This window comes from Vigna unguiculata, chromosome 5 (genome assembly GCF_004118075.2).
Source record: "Vigna unguiculata cultivar IT97K-499-35 chromosome 5, ASM411807v1, whole genome shotgun sequence".
Classification (NCBI taxonomy): Eukaryota; Viridiplantae; Streptophyta; class Magnoliopsida; order Fabales; family Fabaceae; genus Vigna; species Vigna unguiculata.
Genome location: NC_040283.1, coordinates 12,179,690 through 12,203,692, shown reverse-complemented (window position 1 = coordinate 12,203,692; position 24,003 = coordinate 12,179,690). Strand labels below are relative to the sequence as shown.

Sequence of the window (24,003 nt, the reverse complement as noted above, 5' to 3'; positions counted from 1 at the left end):
TTTAAAAAATAGTAATTAAATATATATATATATATATATCTATAATTATTATATATATATATATACAAAAGAAAGTAACAAATATAAGTAAATTAAATTGTTAAATACATGGACAATGAAGTAATTTTAATGTCATGAGTTGTCTTTTCTTGTATTCCTCTTCGTTCTAGAGAGTATTAAAATATGTAACTCATGTGCAAACTCATCATCTTAAATTAATGCAAATCAATAGAACCAAATATGTATGCAACTCACTTTTCATCTACATAAACGGTACTCATGCTGATCCAAACACAACATTAATCCAAACAACCTCATCTTTACTTACAAATCAGCTCAAATTAACACAAATTCACTCCCTCCGATCCACACTTCAATCCAAATACAACATTAAAGAATGTATTAAGGACTATTTCATGACCTAAAGTAAATGAAGAAAGTGTGACCTTAAATGATCCACTCCCTAAAAATGCTTCACAGAGAAAGTTCCTATTCAAATTTACCATTTAGGTAAAAAAAACTTTGGAAGTTCTGAAAAATAAAATCAAGGTCCCATGATAAATTTGAGATAGGATACGAAGGAAAATCTTAATAAAACTCCTATGTATTCATATATTGCATCAATAGAGTTAGTAATGCTACATCATCCAAAGGGAATCCTAAATGGAACCAAAAAGACTTACTAATAAGAAAGGACCCATCATTCTATGGACACGTAAAAATAATTCCTCTTATATATATTCTTAGTGGCAGCAAGGGGACTTTGATCTTGATGGTCATGCTCTTATAGGTAATTAAGGTCATATTTAGAGAAAACCAACACAAAAGAAAATTGGAGTTGGTCTAATAAATATGAAACATTTACCTCCTATTGAGAAAGTTGTTTTAGTGGAATGTCCAAAATAAATCCTACTTTGCTTATAGGTGGTTATCAATATGGTTTACTCATAGCAAATAATTACATTAGAAGAACACATGAGTGAAATTCTTGAAGCAAAGGATGAGACTTTCAAAGTTTTATGTAAATTCTTTAAAAACACTCAAAAAAAAAAAAAGGTTTCTCAATTGTTGTCATCTAAAGTGATCATGGTGTAGAATTTGAAAATGAAAAGTTTTGAAGCATTTCCAAAAATTATAACATTAACCATACTTATTCAATTTCTAAAACAACTCAACATAATATTTAAAATCATATGTTCCCTTTTTCCCTCCCTTTCTTAAACTCATCGTCTCATCATTCATCAACCTAAAAGAGTATAATATTCTTTATAACACAATCAATCTAAACATATATTTAGTACTTTGTCAAATGTCTAATATGCACGCAATCATTATGCATCCACAATCTATCGTAAATCTTAAAATCATGTAGAACCTAGATTTAGCAAATTTATGTTTTACCTAGAATAGGAGGTCGCAGAGAAGGAAGCTACCAGTGTAAGGTGTTTGACAATATTGCAATGCATGCAAGGTGTTTGACAATAATTCACATAGAAGAAACTCTTTCTTGTACTTCATTTTGAGCTTGAATAAGGTTTATCTCAGTAGTAAAACCTGTTCAGTTAAGAATAGGTAACGGTTAAATTAAAATCGTTGTTTATCTCAGTATAAGGGACACTTCCTTCAAGAAATTGTTGTCTGAATTGCTATTGGCGACATTATAATTTAACCATAGTCTATTATTCGCTAATAATAGATGACATGTTTAAATAAAACCATTACCTATCTTTATCATTATTTTAAGTTTTTGCACTAGTGGCTCAATAATAGGTCTTTACTCAACGATAATTTTGGTTATCAAATGAGCATTCACTAAATTTTCACATGGAATAATAAAAAGAAGAAAAACAAAACAAAGGAAGAAGATACTATCAACATGAAAAGTGGATTTAAGTGTTGGTATTGCAATTTAGTAAGTCTAGTTGGTGAATGGAGGATTTGTAATTTAAATATATATATATATATATATATATATATATATATATATATATATATATATATATATATATATATATATATATATATTTTGGTAAGATTTGCAATTTTCAAAAAAAAAAAATGGTATGAGAAGGTATATAGTTTTTATCAAAAACATTATGTGAAGGTTTGTAATCTTTTGTTAAAAAAAAAATCATGTTAAATAATCATATTTTTATGAAGTATACAAGAAATTAGATTTTGAGGTGCTCGAATTACTTTAAAATTTTTATGTATTTTTAATTAAATTTTATACTATACTCTATTTATTTGTATATATGTTTTCGCTTAAAAAAAATTATTTACAACATGATTCTGAACAGACAATTTACTAACCGGGAACCTTTTGTTTGAATCTACACTTAACTCGGAAATCGTGGTTCCAAAATAAATTCCATAGCTTTTAAGAAATTAAAATACATTAAATTTAAACCTTAATTTTCGAATAATTTTATTTTAATAAATTAATATAAATTTATTAAATTTTAATTTTAATATATCGATATTAAATAAAGTTGTTCTTTTTTTTTCAAAGTTGCAATGCTTTTAAAATTCATGTCAATGAGTAAATCTTTTTATTAATGTTGATCAAACTTATCTTTAATTAATGTTATAATTATTTTTATTAACATTAAATAAGGTTTTCTTTTGTTTTTTTAAATTTAAGATACAGTTTTTACATTTAGACAAAGTATCTTTGACTAATATTGATTTATATTAATGAAAAAATAATTGTAATAGTATTAAAAAAGAATAATTTCTCTCATTATCAATTAAAAAACTATAATATTGACATGTTAACATAGATGTTATATTAGTCAAAATAATTTATAAAATAAAATTTTATTAATATATTATAAGAAAATTCTTAAACAATGATCAACTTTATTAACAAAAAATATAAGGTGTTCGTGTTGGTCTGTTCATTTTTTACCCGTTGAGAACATGTTTAGACTGGCCAGCCTGTTTACAAAACACGGGCCAAAAACTTTAACTCATCTCATCCCGTGATAGACTAACATGCTAACAGGCCAGTCCGTATGGGTTGTCTTTTTGAAAAGGACAAGTTTCTTTTTCACACAAGTACAATTTGAACTACAAGAAAATCTCATATTAAGGATAAAAAAAGAATTAATCACTCTATAGTGACCAATTTAGATGTTAATTTATAAACTAAAAATTATTGGTAACTAAAATAGTTTCTAAATTGGTCACTATAGTGAATTGGTCCATAAATTGGTTACTAACATTAACTACCAAGATTTTAATTACCAAAAAAATTGGTTTCTAAATTTGTTTCATTAGTGACCAATTTAGATACAAATTTAGAAACCAATTTTCTTAGTAGCTAAAATTTTGATAGCTAATGTTAGTGACCAATTTAATTAGATACTAATTCACTATAGTGACCAATTAAAAACTTTTTAGTTACTAATAATTTTTAGTTAATAAATTAGTATCTAAATTGATCACTATAATAATTGATTATTTTTTATCACTAAAATTGGTCACTAATAAGACATTTTCTTATAGTGCCGGTCATGTTGTTTTGTCATCAAACATATATAAGTGACACCAATGTCTACTACTATATAACCTGTTAAAACAATTCTACGAAATAATATATCATAATATGGAGTACATCAATTTTTCTGCTTCTAATTATCTCATTGTCTCAATTGGAAAGCCTCCACGTAGCAGCTTCTCAAACAAGAAAAATGCCAAACAGAAAAATACCACAAGTTACTAAAAGTTTATTATATCAAATAGAAAAGTTAATGAATTTCTTCTTGAGTTTCATCCAACCCATTCTTTTGTAGAATCTTCCACCACCTAAACAAATACCAAATGTCATTCTTTATCATTTTCAGGATCGTTAGAGGCAGCATTAGAACAAATCTCCTCTACTTTTTTTATCTTAGTCATTGTCTTCATCATTTTTAAATAAAATGAAGAAAAAATTAGGATATAAAAATTTGTGTACAAGAATAAAAAGAAATTAATGACATCTATAGTAGACAATTTATCATCACAAAAATCATGCTTCCAACTAGAAGTATAAATAATTGCTTCCACACTTGTTGACAATAAACAATTTCTATACTTGTTAAAAATCTTGAAACCAATGTTGAATGTTGATTCAGATGCGACTATAGCAATGGGGATCTTAGCAAGTCCTTAGCCATCAATGCAAGACCTAGAAAACGATCATTGGTACTTTTCCACCATTTAAGAACATCTATAGCTATTGAAAAATGAACATCCAATGTAGGCTCATCCAAATATGTATTGAGTTGATTCTTTCCCATTTTAGTTACTAGTTGAAGTTTATGTTGTCATAGTTCCTAACATGATAAACCAAAAAAAAAACGTATATTTATATGAATAATAATAATTAACTAATTAGAAGACAGTAAATAACTTCCATCAAATAGGTTTGGTTGCATAGAAGATGAGGAAAAGACATCACTTATGTTACGCTTAAGAGCATTTGAAGTTGAAGTCTTTGAAGAATATTGAGAGAATAGCATGTAGAGGTTTTCCTTTATCTTCCCCACCTTTTGTTCCCAACAAAGAGGATCAACCTTTTTAAAGCAGAAATCCAATGTAACTAATTTCATTCGTGGGTCTAAAATTTCCCCAAATGCAAGAATAATACTATATTCATCTCAATATTTGTCAAATTTCACCACCATCTTTTCAGCCATATTTCTTATAACTTCATCTCCATCTTATACATTTTCCATTAAAAGGCATTGAATTTTCCAAACTTGGAAAAAGTACAAATTGGATGTAGGATATCTTGAGCCAGAATCAAATTTATAATTTCAAAAAAGGTCAATAAGAAAACAATTATTTTTTCTACTCTTTTTCATGCCTCCTTTGATGGGTAATACTTGCAGTTCTCATCAACTAGGCATGAATTTGCAAAAACTCGTTGGTATCTAACAACATTTTAAAGCATCAAATAAGTTGAGTTTCACCTTGTAGAAACATCTAGACACAATCCACATGATGCATCAATATCCCCTATTTGTTGAAGGCATTCTTTAAATTTAATCATTCTACCTTCATAACCCCTAATCTACTTGATGTTCTCTCTAATTTGATCTAGAGCATCACCAAGTACCTTCAACCTTTCTTGTACAATCAAATTTGAAATATATGCACAATAATGCACATGAAAGAACTCTCCACCACAAATCAATGAATTTTGAAAAACCAACTGACTTTTTAAACTTTTCACCAATACATCATTGGTAGAAGCATTATCCAAGATGATAAAAAAAATTTTCTTTTCAATTCCTCATTGATATGCAAACATTCATTTATCTTCTTGGACAACTCAAATCCAATGTGAGATGGAGGAAAATGGCAAAAGTTGAGAATTTTGGTACTCAACTTCCAATTTGAATCAACATAATGCCCCGTTAAGCAAATCCTACTCGTAATGTTATGTAAGATGTTTGTAAGGCCCACTTATATTTATGACTTATTTTTATGACTTATTTTAAAGGGCTTTTCCAATCAGATGGGCCTAGGGCTGGCCCAAAGGATAAAACCCAACCCTAAGTCTGCCCTAACTCACTCATTCTACTCTTTCAAAAAACCTTAGAGCTGTAGTCGTCCCCCTCTCCGCTACGGTTCAGTCTTTGGCCTCCGTCGCACTTGTTCGAGCCAATTCTGTTTCACGTAAGTTGCCTCCCATCCCATACCTCTTTTGTTTAGCACTGTTGCTTCGAGTCCCAACTAAGGTCGTTCTGGGTAGCTTCGTTTCATATTGTTCTTTATGTTTCCAGCTCGCTAAACTGCTCTAGGAGCTGTTGTGCTTCTCTGTTCGTACCCAAGAACCCAACTACTAGCCCTTTTCCAAGTACGGGAAGCTAGGGTTCACCCTTTTTATCGTGTGTGTTCTGCTTGTGCTATTGTTTTATCGTTATAACATGCTTGATGTGTTGATATGAACCTATGAATGGCATTATTGAACTATTGGTGATCTGTTGTGTGTTTGTGCACGAGACAACAGTGGTGAGCATTGGTTTTCTCGCCCAAGCGAGCATGTCTCTCCTTGGCGAGATTAATAGAGGCTCGCCCAAACTACTTCACGCAAGTAGTCGCTCATGCGACCCACGTTCTTTTTTAGCGAGTGAACGTCTCGCTCAAGCGAGAGGGTTCTCGCCTAAGCGAGATCACGCGTGAAGTTACTATTCCCCCTTTTCGATCCCTCGCCTAGGCGAAGGGGGATCGCCTGAGCGAGAGTCTCTCGCTTGAGCGAGACCCTTCAGCCTGAGCGAGGAGTTGGGCGAGGGCAGTGTGGTGTTTGGTTGTTTCTTTGTTCTTGGATGATTGGCACTTGCTTGGGTGTAATTGTTATGTTAAAAATATGAGATGAATGGTTATGTGTGAGTGTTGTGATTCATGGATGGTGAATGATGGGTTTGGTATGGACTTAGCATGTAATTTAAATGAGAAGGATGGTATCAAAGAGACATGGTATTGATATGAAATACTAAAGATGAGTTGGTATGATTCAATGTTTGGAAACGAATGAGGATGGGTTGAAGATGGTTTGCATGAGGTTATGTGTATGATATGTATTACTTTATTGATCGAGTATGTTTGGTCTGTGTCAGTGCGTAATTCCTTAAAATCTCTAGGTGAGATTTCAGGGTAGTGCTTTAGTGGTCGGGACGTAATTCCATGGCCCCTACTAGTGGGTGTCCATGGTGGTGCCCCATCTATATAATTTGGTAAGGATTCAAGGTAAGGTTGTATCCTGACACTTTAAGGAGTCAATTAGTCTCACTTAGAGCGGACTGACTCTTGTGGTGAGGGTAGTAGGAGGCCTGAAACTCATTAAGGGCTAACCTTGTGTGTGGGGGATTGAATCATTGTAACACTTGTAACACATAGCTCGGGGGTGAGCAGAGTAATCCACCACAAGTGCAAATATCCGCTGAATCCGACCAGATTATATGTATCTGGATGAGTCGAGTCGAGTCCTAGTGTATTGATTGGAAAGTCATAACATGCTTGGATGATATATGTATATTGGACTGTGAAAGTATATCTGATTGCATGATAAAATCTTTATGGCTCTAGCTTACCCTTTGCTTGCTTGATTGCTCTGTATGTTGTTCTTCTACTCTTGCGATGATCATCAATTTATTGATGGGAGCAGATGCGAGAGGTACTCGTGGTCAACAAGGGAGAGATGATTCTGCTGCATAGTCTACTTAGACTAGACTTCATGTTCTTATTGGGTTTTTCTTTAGGGCTATGGCCCATGTACTAGTTTGTCTTTTAGATTTCTATATGATTCTATTAAACCTTATAACTTGTTTCTTTTTGGGCATCGTGGTGTGCCTTGGGTTGTAAGGAGGGGTGTTTAAACTCCGAGACTGCGCTAAGATATTATTTAGTGTGAGGCTTCCTTTAATTTCGTTTATTAAATTAAATAGGGTGTTAAATGTCTCTAAATTAGAAGTTAAGCTAATTTACCCAATTAGAAAATTTATCACCAAATTATTTTCTAAGCATATTTTTTGTATAGGTGGCAATTATTTTCTAAACATGTTTAGAAAATGGATCTCTAAATTAGAAAATTGATCTTTAAATTATTTTCTAACTAGAAATCAACTTTTTTTTTTAGTTAAAATCTTAGTAGCTAATGTTAGTAACTAATTTATAATAAAAATTATTTTAGTTATTAATTTGTAGACAATTATAATTTTTTGAAAATATTTTGTTAATTAATAATTTTTAATTTATAAATTGATATCTAAATTTGTCAAATTTGTCATTGTAGTAACTAATTAACTTTTCTATACAATTATCACTATTCAAGAATTTTCTTGTACTGTACTTTAATAACAAAAATAATTTAAAAAAAATACATAACTAAAATAAAAAATCGTTATCAAATTTTATGGAGAAAAAGGTTACGTTTCAAAATAACACTATATTAAAAAGGACTTTACATCTATTAAATTGAGAAATGAGATGTAATTCCAAATTTACCCATTTTTTTATTACATCAATTATTTAATAATTTATCCAAATACTCCAGTTATAATCTAGCTTTTATAATAATTATAAGGTTAAATTATATTTTTTCCCATTTTCTTAGTAAAATATCGATTTGATCTCTCTATTTTTATTTTATATCAATTGATCTTTATTTTGAGAAATTTGATACAATCATATCATTTTCGTTAGTGGTGTAATAACAATGTTAAAGAGGTGAAATGTGTAAGTTCTTGGATTTTTCTCATTTTTTGATTTATTTACTTCTTTTTTAAATTAAAAAATGTGTCATGTGTCAAGTTGACGTCATATCACGTGACAATGACAGTAACAGTATGATGTGACAATGACGATAATACGTGTTGTTGTCCACATTATATTCTTCAATTTTACCTTTTAAATATTTTTTAAATAAAAATAATTATTTTATTAATATTATCTTTTAAGTATCATTTGTTTAATTTAACAATTTTTTATTTGACTATTTTTCTAAGCTTAATCATTATAAATGAAAATTAATTATTATAAAATTATAAAAATTATTTATATTTAATTTTATAATTATAATAATAACAAAAATTATAATTAATTTATTTTATTATCATAAAAAAAGTAAATACAATAATTTTACTTGTTTATATAACAAAATTTGGATATACTCTTTCAATTCCTATTTTTTTCAAAAATATCAAGTTGATCTTATAATGATTTTTTTTGTCTCAATTTAGTCCTGATTTTTTAGAAAATGATGTACTTTGGTTATTTTTCGTTGAATTTCTTGAATCAGATCAAGGTTTTTTCATCAAAATTAAAGTTGTGAATAAGGATGGTTTGTTTTGTTGGTATAATTGACATAATCTTAGTGTCAATTTTGATAAAAAATCTTTGCTCCACTTCAAAAAATTTAACATAAACAATCAAATTGCTTAAATTTTTAAAAATCAGAAAAAAATATTAAGACAAAATAATTAGAGAACCAACTTGACATTTTAAAAAAAATTAATTTAACCAAATTTTTTTCACTCCAAAACTCTGGTTGAAAATATGTCGGTGCATACAGAATTATGATGCACCACCCACCCCTGCACCAATCCCACGACATTTTTCGCATTTTTTTTATCGGCAAAGAATTAAATTAAATTAATAATAGAATTCTTGAGGGGTGTTCTAACCCATTTACAAAAAAGATGTAGTTCAAAACCTCTCAAAACAACGATAAAACTTTCACGTACAAAAGTTAAGACTCCCTTGGACATTAGGCATAAAATATATATCATAAGGACCTTCGAACAACATTTGAGCAACATTCTTAGAAAAAAAATAGAATTTGAGTAGGCGTCAACAGCATACTATGCTACTACAATAATTTGACAAAACAATTAAAATTGGACATTTCTCGCATTTATTTTCCAAATTTTTTTTCATATAAATAACTGAATATATAAATAAAAATTATTCATTTAAAATTTAACATATTTTATACTTTTAAAGATTTGATCAATTTTAACATTTAAAATATTTTTTAAATATCCTTCATGGATATATTAGATCTCAACCTTCACCAATAAAAAGGTTAACAAATAACCTTTAGAAATTCTTAAATTTATTATTTTATCTTTCTAATATATTTTCTCTCAAAATTTTAATATAAGAAAATTATTTAATAAAATAAATAAGATCATCATTGTCAGAATAATGAATGTCTCGTGTAGGCAGAACCACGTGCTTGAATCTGATGAAAAGGAAAAATTGGCACTGCCAGCAGTGCCGCACTGTATTTGGCGATAAGATTAAAATAATTTATAAATTTTCCACAAATGACTTTCCTTTAAAGGTAATTAATTAACAACAAAAATTGGTGAAGCGCTCGCAGTAGTCAACAAACAGTTGTGTTTATTACGATGGTAAAATAGTTTGGATGAATAACATTGCTTATCAAAGATTTAAAAACAGTAAAAAATTCTATAAAATCCGAGTTCACTAGAACATGAATCTCGAATATTCTAGTCTCATTGTCGTTGATATTTTTTTCTGTAAGACGAAGTAAAACCGAAAACATCACTGTCTTTTCCTTCTTTTAAAATTATCTTCTTGTGTGTGTACTTTTTTTTTTGAAAAATTTAAATATTATAAAAATAAAAAAGTAAACATCTCATAAAAAAAATTCATAAATCTATTATTATTTTAAAATTTTTGCTTGAATTCATTAATCTTCTTCAATAAATTATAAGATTAAAGTATAATATACAAATTATTCTAAAATTTTTTAAAGGGTCATGAATTCGGTTCCAAGAGATATTCATCCTCTAAAATTACAAACTGAAAAAGATACCTACAAAATACATTCTGATAATATGAATGATTACAAAATTAATATATTTCGTAAAACATGTTTCTTCTCTAATTGAACTTTAGTTTAACTGACCTAATTATCTGATAATTAAATTAAAATAGTTAACTTTGAATTTAATTATTATGGGTGATAATTATTTAAATTGATCTCTTGATGCAATTCTAGTACACATTGTCTTGAAGGACCGACATATGTACTTGATTAAACTGTGTATCTTGTAGATTACCTTGGTCACGAGTAGGACAATAACCCTCTAACCTTAGTTTTCTAAAAAAACTAGAGACTAGATAAAGTGTCTTCAAACTACTACACTAATCAATATCTGGACTTCAAATCAATCCACAATAAACCTAACACCATGATCATCAAATAATATTCATCATTTCTTTTCTAGAGTTTTCTTCCTCTCAGAAGCTCTACACCCATTAACCTGTCATCATCACAAATAGAATATAAAGTATGATGATTATAATATTTGTTAACTATTAATAAAATTATCTTTTGTTTATAATTATTAAAATTAATATCTCATTTATAATATTTATTATTATTATTATTATTATTATTATTCTGTTTAAAAACAGTCTTTTGAAAAAAGAATTATTACGCACTATAAAGTTCAGCTTGCAATTTTTTCAATATAAAAAGATGACCATTTATTATATCCATTCTAAAATTATAGAAATTATTGAACTTATTTACTATGGCATGTTTAACTTAATTTTTTATAACTCAAAGGACAAATAAGAATTACTGAAGGAGGACTTGTCCACTCAGAAAAGTTGATAAAGATACAAGTTTTGTCTGGTTCATCGGTCTTTCAGTGGACTAATAAATATTAGACAATCGAATAAATAATAAATAATATAAGGTATTAATTTTGGTCCGAGTCTTGTGGTTCTCAACGCTCCAGAACGAAATGGTATTGTTTGAGAAAAAATAAAATCAAACATAATTTGATTTGATCTTTCACCTGAATTTTCAACATAATCTTTTGATTAAATTTTACATATTCCAACTCTCTCTCTCTCTCTTAACATTTATTATAGCGAGCATTGAAAAGGATAATAAATGGTAACACCTGACTGACAGCTCTTCTCACCCGAATCAAAAGGACACAGAGTTGATTTTATGGTCATCGTATGTCTCTTTCTTTCTTTCAATTTGATCGATACTTTTGTTTGTTTTTAGGCGACGATTTGATGGAAAATAAATGGATGGTACGAAAAGAAAGACGCAGAAAAGTAGTGTTTTTTAAGAGATTAAAATAAAAAATTTAAATAAAAGTTTTTGAAAATTTATGAATAATTTGGAAGATATAAGGTAAATATTATAATAAATTAAAACGTAAAATTATGTTTATATAATTAAAATTAATATAAAATAAAATATAATCAGTTAAAGTTAATGCAAAATAAAATACAGTTAGTTAAAACTAATATTACTATTATAATTCTTATTATTACCATTGAAGAACCTTATGAAGTTCCAACACAATGGAACGAGAGAAGAATTAGTTCTCTCCAACTAGTGGCGGATCTTGACAAAAACGTAGGAGGGGCCAAAGTAATATAATTTTGAGATCATTAGATTCAATCATTAGTATAATGCTTCAAAAGATAATTTCTTTAACTGAACATTTTTTATCATTAGTATAATGCTTTAAAATATGTGAAGTTGAATATATCTTGTTTTAGTCAATAATTAATTTCTTTTTCATCATTCTTAAACGATTAATTTATTCTTTCATTCTTTATCAATATACCTTTCTTGTAAATAATACCAAAAAATAATTGATCATAATCTAATAAAAAATTAAGACACATAATTATTAAAAAAATATATATATATTCATTATTATTAATACATAATACACTATTATTTTTTTCCATATTCATAAAAAAAAGAATATACAAAAAGCTCATGAGAGTAAAAAAAATAACGTTTTCATTATCAAGTAAGACAAAAGACGGGAAAAAAAGAGGATAAATGAGAAATATAATGAGTTTATCTCTAACTTTTTTTCTTTAAAAACAAAAAGAAGACATATGAGAGTGAGAGATTATTACAATTTGTGAAAAAACTAAAAAGACAATGAAAAGGAAAATAAAAATTATGTTAATAAATATTTGGTTTAATTACTCTTTTTATTCATGTTTTCATTTAAAAATGTTAAGTTGGTCCTCCAATTCTTTTTAGTCTCAATTTGGTCTCGATTTTTGAAAAACGGATGTAATTCGGTCTTTTACGATAAGTTTCGTTAAATTTCTCGAAACAGATCAATGATCTTTTTATTAAAATTGAGATTCTTAATAGGAATGATTTGCTTTGTTGGTGTAATTAACCTAATCCCAGTGTTAATTTTTAAATAAAAACAGAAACCAAAAGAAAAATTAAACTATTTTTATTTTTTATTATATTTAATTTTATATTTTATTATATATTTACATTAAATGTTATGTTTAAATAAAAGAATTAAAAAATTTAATTTTTATTAATTTCAAATATATATTATCTTCAATTTAAAAATTTTAATAAATTTTAAATATATTTTTATATTATATATATATATATATATATATATATATATATATATATATATATATATATATATATATATATGTAAATAAAAAAAAATCAAAATTTTGGGGGGGCCGGGGCCCCTCCCTGCCCCCACAGAGCTCCGCCTCTGTCTCCAACCATAATCGTTTCTTTAGAATTCAATAATCGGTTATCTGGGATTTCTTCTGCCTCTCTCTCTATAATAGTATTACACTCACATATTAAAATTATCTTTGAAAGATCCAATATTAAATACTTTATAATATATAAAATAAAGTAATAACAATCAAAATTATTACAAATTGAAACTCGTCTTTCACACTCTTCTATGATAATTGAAGTCCTAAACATTTACGCTGTGTTTATTTGGAGAAAGTGATTTATTGAAGATAGATTGATAGATTTTTTATCTATTTGTTTATGAGTTTTTAAGAAGAAAATACACTAATGATTAGCGGGATGCAGAAGATTACCTATCTCACCATTTATGCGTTGATTTGCGTGGATTGATAAATTTAATGACAATTTTAACCCCTCCCAATTTGCGAAACTTGTGATGCAAAGTTGAAACCCATCACTCATGGTATGTGGCAGGTGAACATGGAGAAGAAGAAGGGATTCGATCCCGTTGCAGTGGATCAAATCTGTGGCAAGGGATTCAATCCCATTTCAAAGGATCAGATATGGGACATAGGATTCGATCCACATCTCATTGGATCGGATATGCTGCTTAGGATTCGTTCTCTATGTAATTTATTCATACAAATATCAATTCATACTACTTAGTAAAATAAGGACAAAATGGTAATCTCACTAATAATTCTATTAAAACATATTTTTTAATCTAGTATATCAATCAATTGAATTCCAATTTTGTATAAAATTGAACATTCTTATCTCTATCCAAAATTGAACTAAAGTAGTAATTAAGTTTGATTATAATTTATATATCTAAATTAAAATAATTTTCTATAATTTATATATCAAATCACTCCACCTGTATATTGAAATTAATTCTATTTTTGAATTTAAATTTAAATATATTTATTTTAAATTTATAAAATTTATAAAATATTTTATAAAAGTTCTATGTCCATCTTGTGTAATGTGGTAATCAAGTTGACTATTGATTACGACAACTAAGTCACACTCTAAAGGAAAAAGAAACAAAATATTAAAAATATAAATGTAAAGTTCTTATTGTAATTTTTAAATTTTAATATTTAAAAAGTTAAAAAAAATTAATTTTCTTTCTTTGCTTATTTATAAATTTAATTCCTCTAAAAAAAATATTCACATGAAATTTGAACTATGTTGTTAATATAATTTACATCTCTTAACTTAATTTGTAAACTTACACCAATATTTTAAAATAAAATATTTTTTTTACAATTTTTCATAAACTAGAACAAGTTTTATAATTTAATTATTTTTTTATAAGTAAAGTGAATTCAACTAATTTCTAAGTAAGTTATTACACGATGGACTTGAACAAATTAAACAAGGTTTTTATTTTAGACAAAGACAACATTGTCGGATTTAAAACAAAATTAAAACTTAAATGAGTCAAAAATTAAATATTGGAATTAAATTAAATAGAAGACACTAACAAGTGACACTAACATTATCATGTAACACAATATTGAAACTAACACTTGAAAAAAAAACAATACAAAAGCAAAACAAAAAAACATAAAAATAAATAAAAGAACAAAAATACTATGAACCAACACATAACACTTACAAAGAGGACATTAATGTCAATTTAACGAAAGGTCAGATTTGTGTCCATTTTAGAAAAAATAGAAACTCAATTAAAAAAAAAGAATAAATATAAAAAATTTATTAAAAATTTATTTTTACAAATTCATGGAATTTTATGGAACGTTAATACTAAAATAAATCTAAATATAATTTTTAATTTTATAAATTAATTACTTCATAATTAGTTATCTTTCAGTTTTAACCCACTATTAAAGAATTGATTTTGAGTTAAGTTTGTCGTTTAGTCGTGATTTTAACCATTATTATTTTTATTTCATCATTTAATCTCTGGTACCGAATTTATCGCCATAAGGGAATAATAACGTCAATTTTATACAACCGCTATAATAATCACCATTAAAATTACTAGTGTAACACAGGCGCTATCGCGCCTGTGTTTATGCATTTTTTAAATATGCGTGATATTATATTAGTAGGTGATAATATTATAATGTTATTAAGTTAATATATATATATATATTAAAATTATATTTATTAAAAATAAAGTGAAATATATCAGAACAAATAAAAGAATAATCATTGATAAATAAAGAAGAAGAGAAGAAGTAGAGACATTTGATTTTATAAAAAGTTTGTAAAAATAACGGTCAATTTTTAAAAATTTAATAAATTGTTATATTTAAAGGATAAAATTAGTATTTTGAAAAGTGGACACAAAAAGGAGAATCCCCTTTATATATTATTATTATAGATTATAGATTAAAGTGGGTTCTAATCATCTATAAATTAATTTAAAGAATAAATTATCCGATATTTAGTAGGAGTTATAACTTCCACCTAAATCATTTTTCTTAAATTCAGCAACAAAATCCTGACCCTTTTTAAAATTCATTTTCTGCATAGTAACTGTAACATTATTAATTAAACTTTACATTAAATACAATGGAGGGAAATATACCTATTTGCCATTGAATTTTTTTCTCTAATTCAATCACATGTGTTCATTTGTTTGTAGCTTAAACTTTTTTTTCTCTAATACTTTAAAGAGAATACACCTCTTTGCACTATAAAAATTCTTGGAATTATCGACAAAAATAATTTTGTTAGAAAAATTGAATTAACGACAAATATTATTAACAAATTTTCAATTTTCAATTATCAATAGATTTTGCCTTCATTGATAAAATCCATCGAAAATTACATACTTTAAAATTTGTTGATAATTTCAAAATTTTATTACCAATAGATTTTGATTACATACCTTAAAATTCATCGATAAAACCTTTGGTGAAAAGAGTTCATCAATAAATATACGATAAATTAAGTGGATGGGTGAGAAGAAGAAAAATAAAAATAAGAGAAGGAGAAAGAGATGGAGGAGATGTCAAAGGCATAACGACGACGCGATGTAGGCATGGCAATGGCATGGTAGAGCAGCGATAGTGCTACAGTGGCGCGTAATGCAACAATGATGGAGGAGGAGAAAGTGAAAGAGGAGGAGAGAAGAAAAAGTGAGAGAAGGGGAGGAGGAGAAGGAAGAGGCGATGATTGGACAGTGGTGAAGGATGGTGGTGGCGACATTAAAGAAAAAGGAGGAAGTACTAGAAGAAGAAAAAAATTGAAAGCTAAAAGGAAGGAGTAGGAGGAGGCAGGATGAAAAAGATGAATTAGATTGTGATATTTACCAACAGATTTTACTAACGAATTTTATCGACAAATTTTATCATTGATAATTACTAAAATAATTCCTTATCAATCACTAAAATTTACCAATGAGATGTTATTAACGAGTTTTTGACTATCGATAAACTTTTGATAATTTTGATTAATTGATAAATTTTGACTGTTAATAATATTTTTTTTCTTATAATATTGGTATACACATTTCATTTTCCTATTTTATCCTTAGTAATATAATTTAGTTACATTTAGTAATTTAAAACTTAACCAACATTGAAACAGGTAAAAACTATTTACAAAACATTTAGCTACAAAATTACATCTATTTTCATGTGTTTATAATTTTGTATCTCTAAAAAAATTTATTTTTTCCCTAATAATATTCACTTTTTTTAAATATTTTTAATAACTTTTTTCTATTTTATTTTTATGACTTCATAATTTTGTAACTTCAACAATTTGTATTTTTTTCTCTAATAATTTAATTAATTATTCATTATTTTTAAATATTTTTAGCATCTCTTTTTTATATTTCATTTGGTAATATTAGCGTAACTCACAAATTTTTGGACCTTTATAATTTACTTATTTTTTAATGTAAAACTTTTACATTCAAATAGGTACAAAAATATTAAAAAACTATTTTATATAGGTACCAAATTTTATCTAACTTTATGTGTTATAATTTTGTAGCTCTTAAAATTTGTATTTTTTTTCTATAATTTCATTAATTATTTATTATTTTTAAACATTTTTAACATCTTTTCTCAACACATATATATATACATAATATAAGAGGTGATATAAATATAAACTTATATATTATTATATAATGAGATTCCTCACTTTGGTGTTTAGATTTTATTTCCAATTTTAGCATTTTTCTTTTAATTTGACTGTTTTTTCTAATTTTACGGTTTTTTTTAATCTAATCATTTTCTAAAACTAAAATAACTTTTATAATAAAAAATTTACTTACGAAATAAATAAAAATTATCTATATTTGTTTTAATAACTATAATGATGGGTTAAATATATTTGTGGTCCCTTAACTTTTAGTGAAAATTGGAATTAGTCCCTCTTCGAATCTTTAAACTAATTTAGTCTCTCATCTTTAATAAATGGGTGAATTTAGTCATTTTAATCAAATTTTGTTAAGTTATTAAGTTTATTTGACGTTTTAAACGCGTTTCTAAGTAAACATTGAAGCGAAAATGAGTTAAACGATGTAAACAATTCAAATACTATCATGAAATGCATTTCAAACGTTAAATAAATTTAAAAAAATTTAGTTAAAAAAACTAAATACATACATTTCCAAAGTTAAAAGACTAAATTAGTTTAAAGTTTCGAGGATGAACCATTTCCAATTTCCACCTAACATCAAGACTTAAAAAACATTTTTAACCCTAATTTTATCTAGTATTATATAAATGAGAATTCCTTATTTTGGTTTACACATTTTTATATTTGAAGATTATTATTTTTTTTTGAATTTAAACAGTTTTCTTATTTGATCGTTTTTTTAAATCTTATCATTTTTTAAAAGTAAAAGAATTCTTTATAATAAAAAACTTACCAAATAAATACAAATTATAAATACAAATTATTCATAATAAAATTGTAAAAATTATTTATATTTATTTTTATAATTATAATAATAATAATTTTATTATTTTTTATTGTTACAGAACAAGTGAATGCGAAATGCATGTGTTTCACTGGTATTTAATAACTTAAATTAATTAGTTATATTTTTAATAACATATTAAATATTCAACATATTTTACTAAATTATTACATTTATAAATTGAAATGATTTTCTTTTAGAATAATATTGAAAGGAGTGGCTAAAATAATTTAATGAAATTAGTTACGTAATCAATAATTTCCAATAATCATAAAATTAAAAATTGATTTATTAATGACCTTTGTAATCAAACTCGAAGCTTTGAAAGAAAGAAAACATAGATTTTAATTAAATGATATTGATGTAAGTAATTATTAAAATAATATAAGTGGAACTAAATTAGGATGACTTCAATAAAGCTTAGATTAGAATTGGGGACGACAAAAATACCCGTGATCATGGGTATCCGCGGATAAAATCCGTGATGAATATTTGGTATCTGCGGGTATTTATTACTCATGGGTAGCGAGTATTTTAATATGCGTTTATAAATAGGTTGGGTTCAATATCATACTATCCGTATCTGCGGGTACCCATTACCAGTAAAAAAATTAAAATTAAAATAAATTTATGTTTTATTAAGTTAAATTTATGAAAATTAAATTTTAATTTATATTTTATTGGATTAAATTAAATTTAAATTTAAATTTAATGTATATTTAATATAATTTATATTTTATTTTACATTTTGTTTGTAATTTTATTTTAATTTAATTTTAAATGTTTATAAAATATATTATTTTTAATATTTGTGGGTATCTACGGGTACCTTTTTAAAATACCCGCGAATATTTTTTAAATGGATACTCGCGTGGGTAGTGGATGAATGTTTTTGTCACCGGTCGGATTGCGAGTAGGTACTTTCTATGCTCGACCCGACCTGTTACCATCCCTAACTAGAACGATTAATTCTAATTAATCTAACTAGCAATTACATGTGCTTAAAAAAATTTCATAAGTGGATTATTCACACATGGTTATGATTAGTTGAGTTTTTTCGTTGGAATTTAAAGTAATTAGATATGATTTAAGTAGTTTTATGCTTGTTATTATTCATTTAGTTCATGATTGTTTTTCTTATAAATTAAATCATTTCTACTATTTTATATAATTGAAACTGTGAAGTGAAATTATTTTGAGTTATATTCTGGAAAAGATAAACAATTATTTCTATAGCTATGGACAAGGTAAGATGATTGGTCATCGCTAAAATCTTGATTTTTAATAAAAGCACATTGGTTACTTTAATGATTTTTCTGGTTATCATATTATTCAAATTCTTTTATTTTATAAATTATATTTGAATTATTTAATTTTCACACAAGTATATATGGATATGACTTATGCTTAGTATTTTGTCACCCAATTGACAAATACTAGAAAAGTATATTGTCATATTTTCATATTTTGACATTTACCTATCTTTATATAGATATAAAATGAATAATATAAATTTTTAAATGAAGAATCTTGAAAAGAAATAATAAAAGAGATTTGAAAAATTTTCCATAATACAAAGTCTTTTAAATACTAAAAGAGGATCTCTACTGATTTTTACAAAATTAATACGGAATATAAGACCTTAAATCACTGAAACAATTAAAAATTATTTAGGTTTTAATCTAACCATTTTTTAAAATAAAAAAAATTAAGATGAATAAAATTAGAAAGACAAATATACAAGATGAGAGATTTTTTTTTCCAGATATTTAATAATAATCTTAACAAAATCAAATTCTCCATCTCATATATACATATATATATATATATATATATATATATATATATATATATATATATATATATATATATATATATATATATATATATAGCTCATATTCGTTTAGAATACAAATAATTATACGGTTATGAAAGAACTTTATAAAATTAATTAATTGAAAATCTTATCTTTTTGAAATTACATAAAATTCAGCAATTATAATACCGGGGTCATGACATGAAAGGAAAATGAAAGTTGATAAGGTTATAATTGAATGGGGTAGTTACGGGAACCCACTATGACAGGTTTTGAACTTTTGTAACACTCATTTTAGCATATCACCCCTTATAAATATGTGAAAGTGAAAGAGAGCGATAACCACTAAAACTGTCGGAATCATTTCTGCAAAAGACAAAGCCAAAACAATATCACAAACCAGTAAGCAGAGAAATGGCAGAAACAAAGTTGAGCGGCTTCAAAGACCAAAAATGGTCCCTCCATGGCATGACAGCTCTAGTTACAGGAGGCACCCGAGGCATAGGGTTTGTTCACTTCTATAATGTCTGCTACATTTCTTATTTTAACATTCTTTTCTCTGTTACTGCTACAATTTTGTATTCTGTTGCCACATTTAGATACGCTATAGCTGAAGAACTAGCAGAATTTGGAGCATCTGTGCATATATGTGCTCGTAATCCGAAAGATATTGAGAAATGCTTAGAAGAATGGAAAAGAAAAGGTTTTCGTGTAACAGGATCGCCATGTGATGTATTATTCCGTGACCAACGCGAAAATTTAATGAAAAATGTTTCTTCCATCTTTAACGGAAAACTCAACATTCTGGTATGATATACAGTACCTCAATTCCTTTTTCTTTTTTCTGGTATGAATTTTCCTCCAGCTAGAATTACTTGGTAAATGGTTTTGTGTAGATAAACAATGCTGGAACAACTACATCTAAGAACATCATAGATTATACTGCAGAAGATGTAAGCAACCTAATGGGAACTAATTTTGAGTCTAGTTTCCACCTATGTCAACTAGCACATCCCCTTCTCAAAGCATCTGGATATGGGAGCATAGTATTCATATCCTCCACTGCAGGTTTTAAAGCTTTGCCTTATAGTGCTGTGTATGCATCCTCTCACGGTATTTTTCCCTCTTTCAATCCTTTTATCTTAAAAACAAATTAGAGTTTCAGAAGATAATTAATATCTGTATATAAATATAATTCAGGCGCTATTGATATATTCACCAAGAACGTAGCATTGGAATGGGCAAAGGATAATATTCGTGCAAATTCTGTAGCACCTGGATGTATTAAGACAAAACTTCTGGATTCTGCAGTGGTATGTTAACTGAAAAACCTGGTTGACAATCACGTCTCTTTACATAAACACTCATTATATTCAGATTTGTTGTTTTTGTTAAAATGAAGCATTCCATGATCCTTTTATAGACTTTTGGACATGACTCTTCAACTATATTTATTAAATATAACTACTACCTAACTCACAATTAATGAACTCTATTGCATGCTTAATCATAACTAGACCCACTTTCAACTTTTTACGATCTCCTAGACAATTAATATAGTAACTTCCAACTACCGACATTTAAATTTACCTAACAAACCTTACTACTTTCAGCGAAATTTCTCTTACCACTCATTCCAACGAGATATAATAGTATCGTTTGCGTGGTTAATTTAGCAACCATGACCAATATGTGTAAATTGTTACAGGAATCTGTTGAGGGAGGGAATAAAATTGTTGAAGCTATGATATCTCAAACACCAGTTGGTCGCCTTGGAGAACCTAAGGACGTATCAACCGTGGTTGCTTTCCTTTGCCTTCCAGCTGCTTCATACATCACTGGACAAATTATAACTATCGATTGGGGTTACACAATTTAATCTGTTATGTAAAAGATTATTACCGGTATAAAATAAAATAAAATAAAAAACTGCCCCAAACACAGATCTCCGCATCAATTTGGTTTGTCAGAAGCTCCACAACTCATCAATTATTAGTATTGTTTGAAGTACAATATTTTAAGTGTTATGTATTTCATTATGAAGTTCAGTTTATCAATTTCAAGTTAACTTCGAACGAGTTTGCTTCTTTTGTTGCTAAATTTGTTGTCTTGTCTCTAATGTTTACGCCCACTCCCCGTAACATGACAACTAGATATCTATTCTAATTTTAAAAAACGATGGAAAATAAAGGAAAAAATTATGAACCAAAAAAATTTCACACTACTAAAAAATTACTCGTTAACTACAAATTCTTCCCTCAAAATAGTCTATTATTTGTTTTTTAAAAGATAATTCATAAAAAACCAATATTAATGCCTAATGACAATATTATATATTTATTTTTATGAGTAAAAATCTATAAAAAGTAATATCAATGAAATCTTTTATGTAAATGTACAAATAATCAATATCAATACTTATAAATTTTACTACACCTATATTTTTAATTTTGTGAATAAAATCTGGTTAAATTTTTTTTAATATAACATTCAATATGAATAACCAAACAAAAATGAAGAATGAGTAATTACGTAAAATAAGGTAGAATTTTATGTTAAAAAAGTTAATTCTACAAGAAATATATATATATATATATATATATATATATATATATATATATATATATATATATATATATATATATATATATATATATAGTTCGTATATAACTGCAAACACATTTACTACATTTGTTGTTAGGAAATTAACTCCTCCTATAATAACAGACTCAACATGCCCTGATTTACCACAGAAAGAACACGTTGAGGTGGTGTTGGCAACCACTATGGTCTTACTTTCAAGATTGTCAAGGATGTTGTTTCCCATCAATTGTCTTTCCTGCTGCAAAACATATAAAAAAAAATCTTCGAGACAGGTGGAGAGGATCATCAAGAGCACATGAGAATTGACATTCCCAAACTATTCATTTAAGCATGGGAAGAACTACAAGGCTTGAAAAATACTCCTCCCATCTCAATAATTATTGGTAGAAATATTTTAATATAATTTAAAAAATAAAATAATTAAAATAGAAATTCTACTGATACTCATGTTTTTATAAACCTTTAATTTATGAATTAATGTTTTTTATGGCTAACGACTATATTCTTATTACTATTTACTCCTTTATCTTCATTTACTACCTATAAATACCACCTAGGTGCACGGGGAACACAACAACAACAACAACAGAGACGACAAACACTAGAGTTTTTCTTAAAAATGTTCTTCTTTTCTTCTCTATATTATCTTTGAAATAATATAGAGAAGAAAAGATAAAATAATATATTATCTTTTCTTCTTTTCTTCTTTATATTTATTATTGTTATTATAATTGTTGATATCTGATTAATATTAATTGTTTTATATATTGTCTTAGTATTATTATTGATTTAATAATTATTATTATATTATTTCATATTTATATTATTATTAGTATTATTTGAACTACAAGGCTTGATAAAATACTCCTCCCATCTCAATAATTATTGTTAGAAATATTTTAATATAATTTAAAAAATAAAATAATTAAAATAGAAATTCTACTAATACTCATGTTTTTATAAACCTTTAATTTATGAGTTAATGTTTTTTATGGCTAACGACTATATTCTTATTACTATTTACTCCTTTATCTTCATTTACTACCTATAAATACCACCTAGGTGCAAGGGGAACACAACAACAACAACAGAGACGACAAACACTAGAGTTTTTCTTAAAAATGTTCTTCTTTTCTTCTCTATATTATCTTTAAAATAATATAGAGAAGAAAAGATAAAATAATATATTATCTTTTCTTCTTTTCTTCTTTATATTTATTATTGTTATTATAATTGTTGATATCTGATTAATATTAATTGTTTTATATATTGTCTTAGTATTATTATTGATTTAATAATTATTATTATATTATTTCATATTTATATTATTATTAGTATTATTTGAACTACAAGGCTTGATAAAATACTCCTCCCATCTCAATAATTATTGTTAGAAATATTTTAATATAATTTAAAAAATAAAATAATTAAAATAGAAATTCTACTAATACTCATGTTTTTATAAACCTTTAATTTATGAGTTAATGTTTTGTATGGCTAACGACTATATTCTTATTACTATTTACTCCTTTATCTTCATTTACTACCTATAAATACCACCTAGGTGCACGGGGAACACAACAACAACAACAACAGAGACGACAAACACTAGAGTTTTTCTTAAAAATG

At 26.5% G+C, this 24,003-nt stretch overlaps 1 protein-coding gene across 1 annotated transcript; it reads left to right on the top strand.

The window, feature by feature from the left end:
• Positions 1-20,072: 20,072 nt before the first annotated feature.
• On the top strand, positions 20,073-21,848 carry LOC114184063 (tropinone reductase homolog). The gene is made up of 5 exons (XM_028071300.1): positions 20,073-20,276; positions 20,370-20,577; positions 20,667-20,883; positions 20,971-21,083; positions 21,479-21,848. The coding sequence occupies exons 1-5, from the start codon at positions 20,185-20,187 to the stop codon at positions 21,647-21,649; spliced, it is 801 nt and encodes a 266-aa protein (XP_027927101.1). The 5' UTR covers positions 20,073-20,184; the 3' UTR covers positions 21,650-21,848.
• The last annotated feature ends 2,155 nt before the right edge of the window (positions 21,849-24,003 follow it).

What these genes read in the sequence shown, in the direction of transcription:
- LOC114184063 (XM_028071300.1), top strand. Translation starts at nt 20,185, where the DNA reads ATGGCAGAAACAAAGTTGAGCGGCTTCAAAGACCAAAAATGGTCCCTC. An exon ending in TGTGTATGCATCCTCTCACG is followed by an intron (nt 20,884 to 20,970) that starts GTATTTTTCCCT and finishes AATATAATTCAG; the next exon opens with GCGCTATTGATATATTCACC. An exon ending in AACTTCTGGATTCTGCAGTG is followed by an intron (nt 21,084 to 21,478) that starts GTATGTTAACTG and finishes AAATTGTTACAG; the next exon opens with GAATCTGTTGAGGGAGGGAA.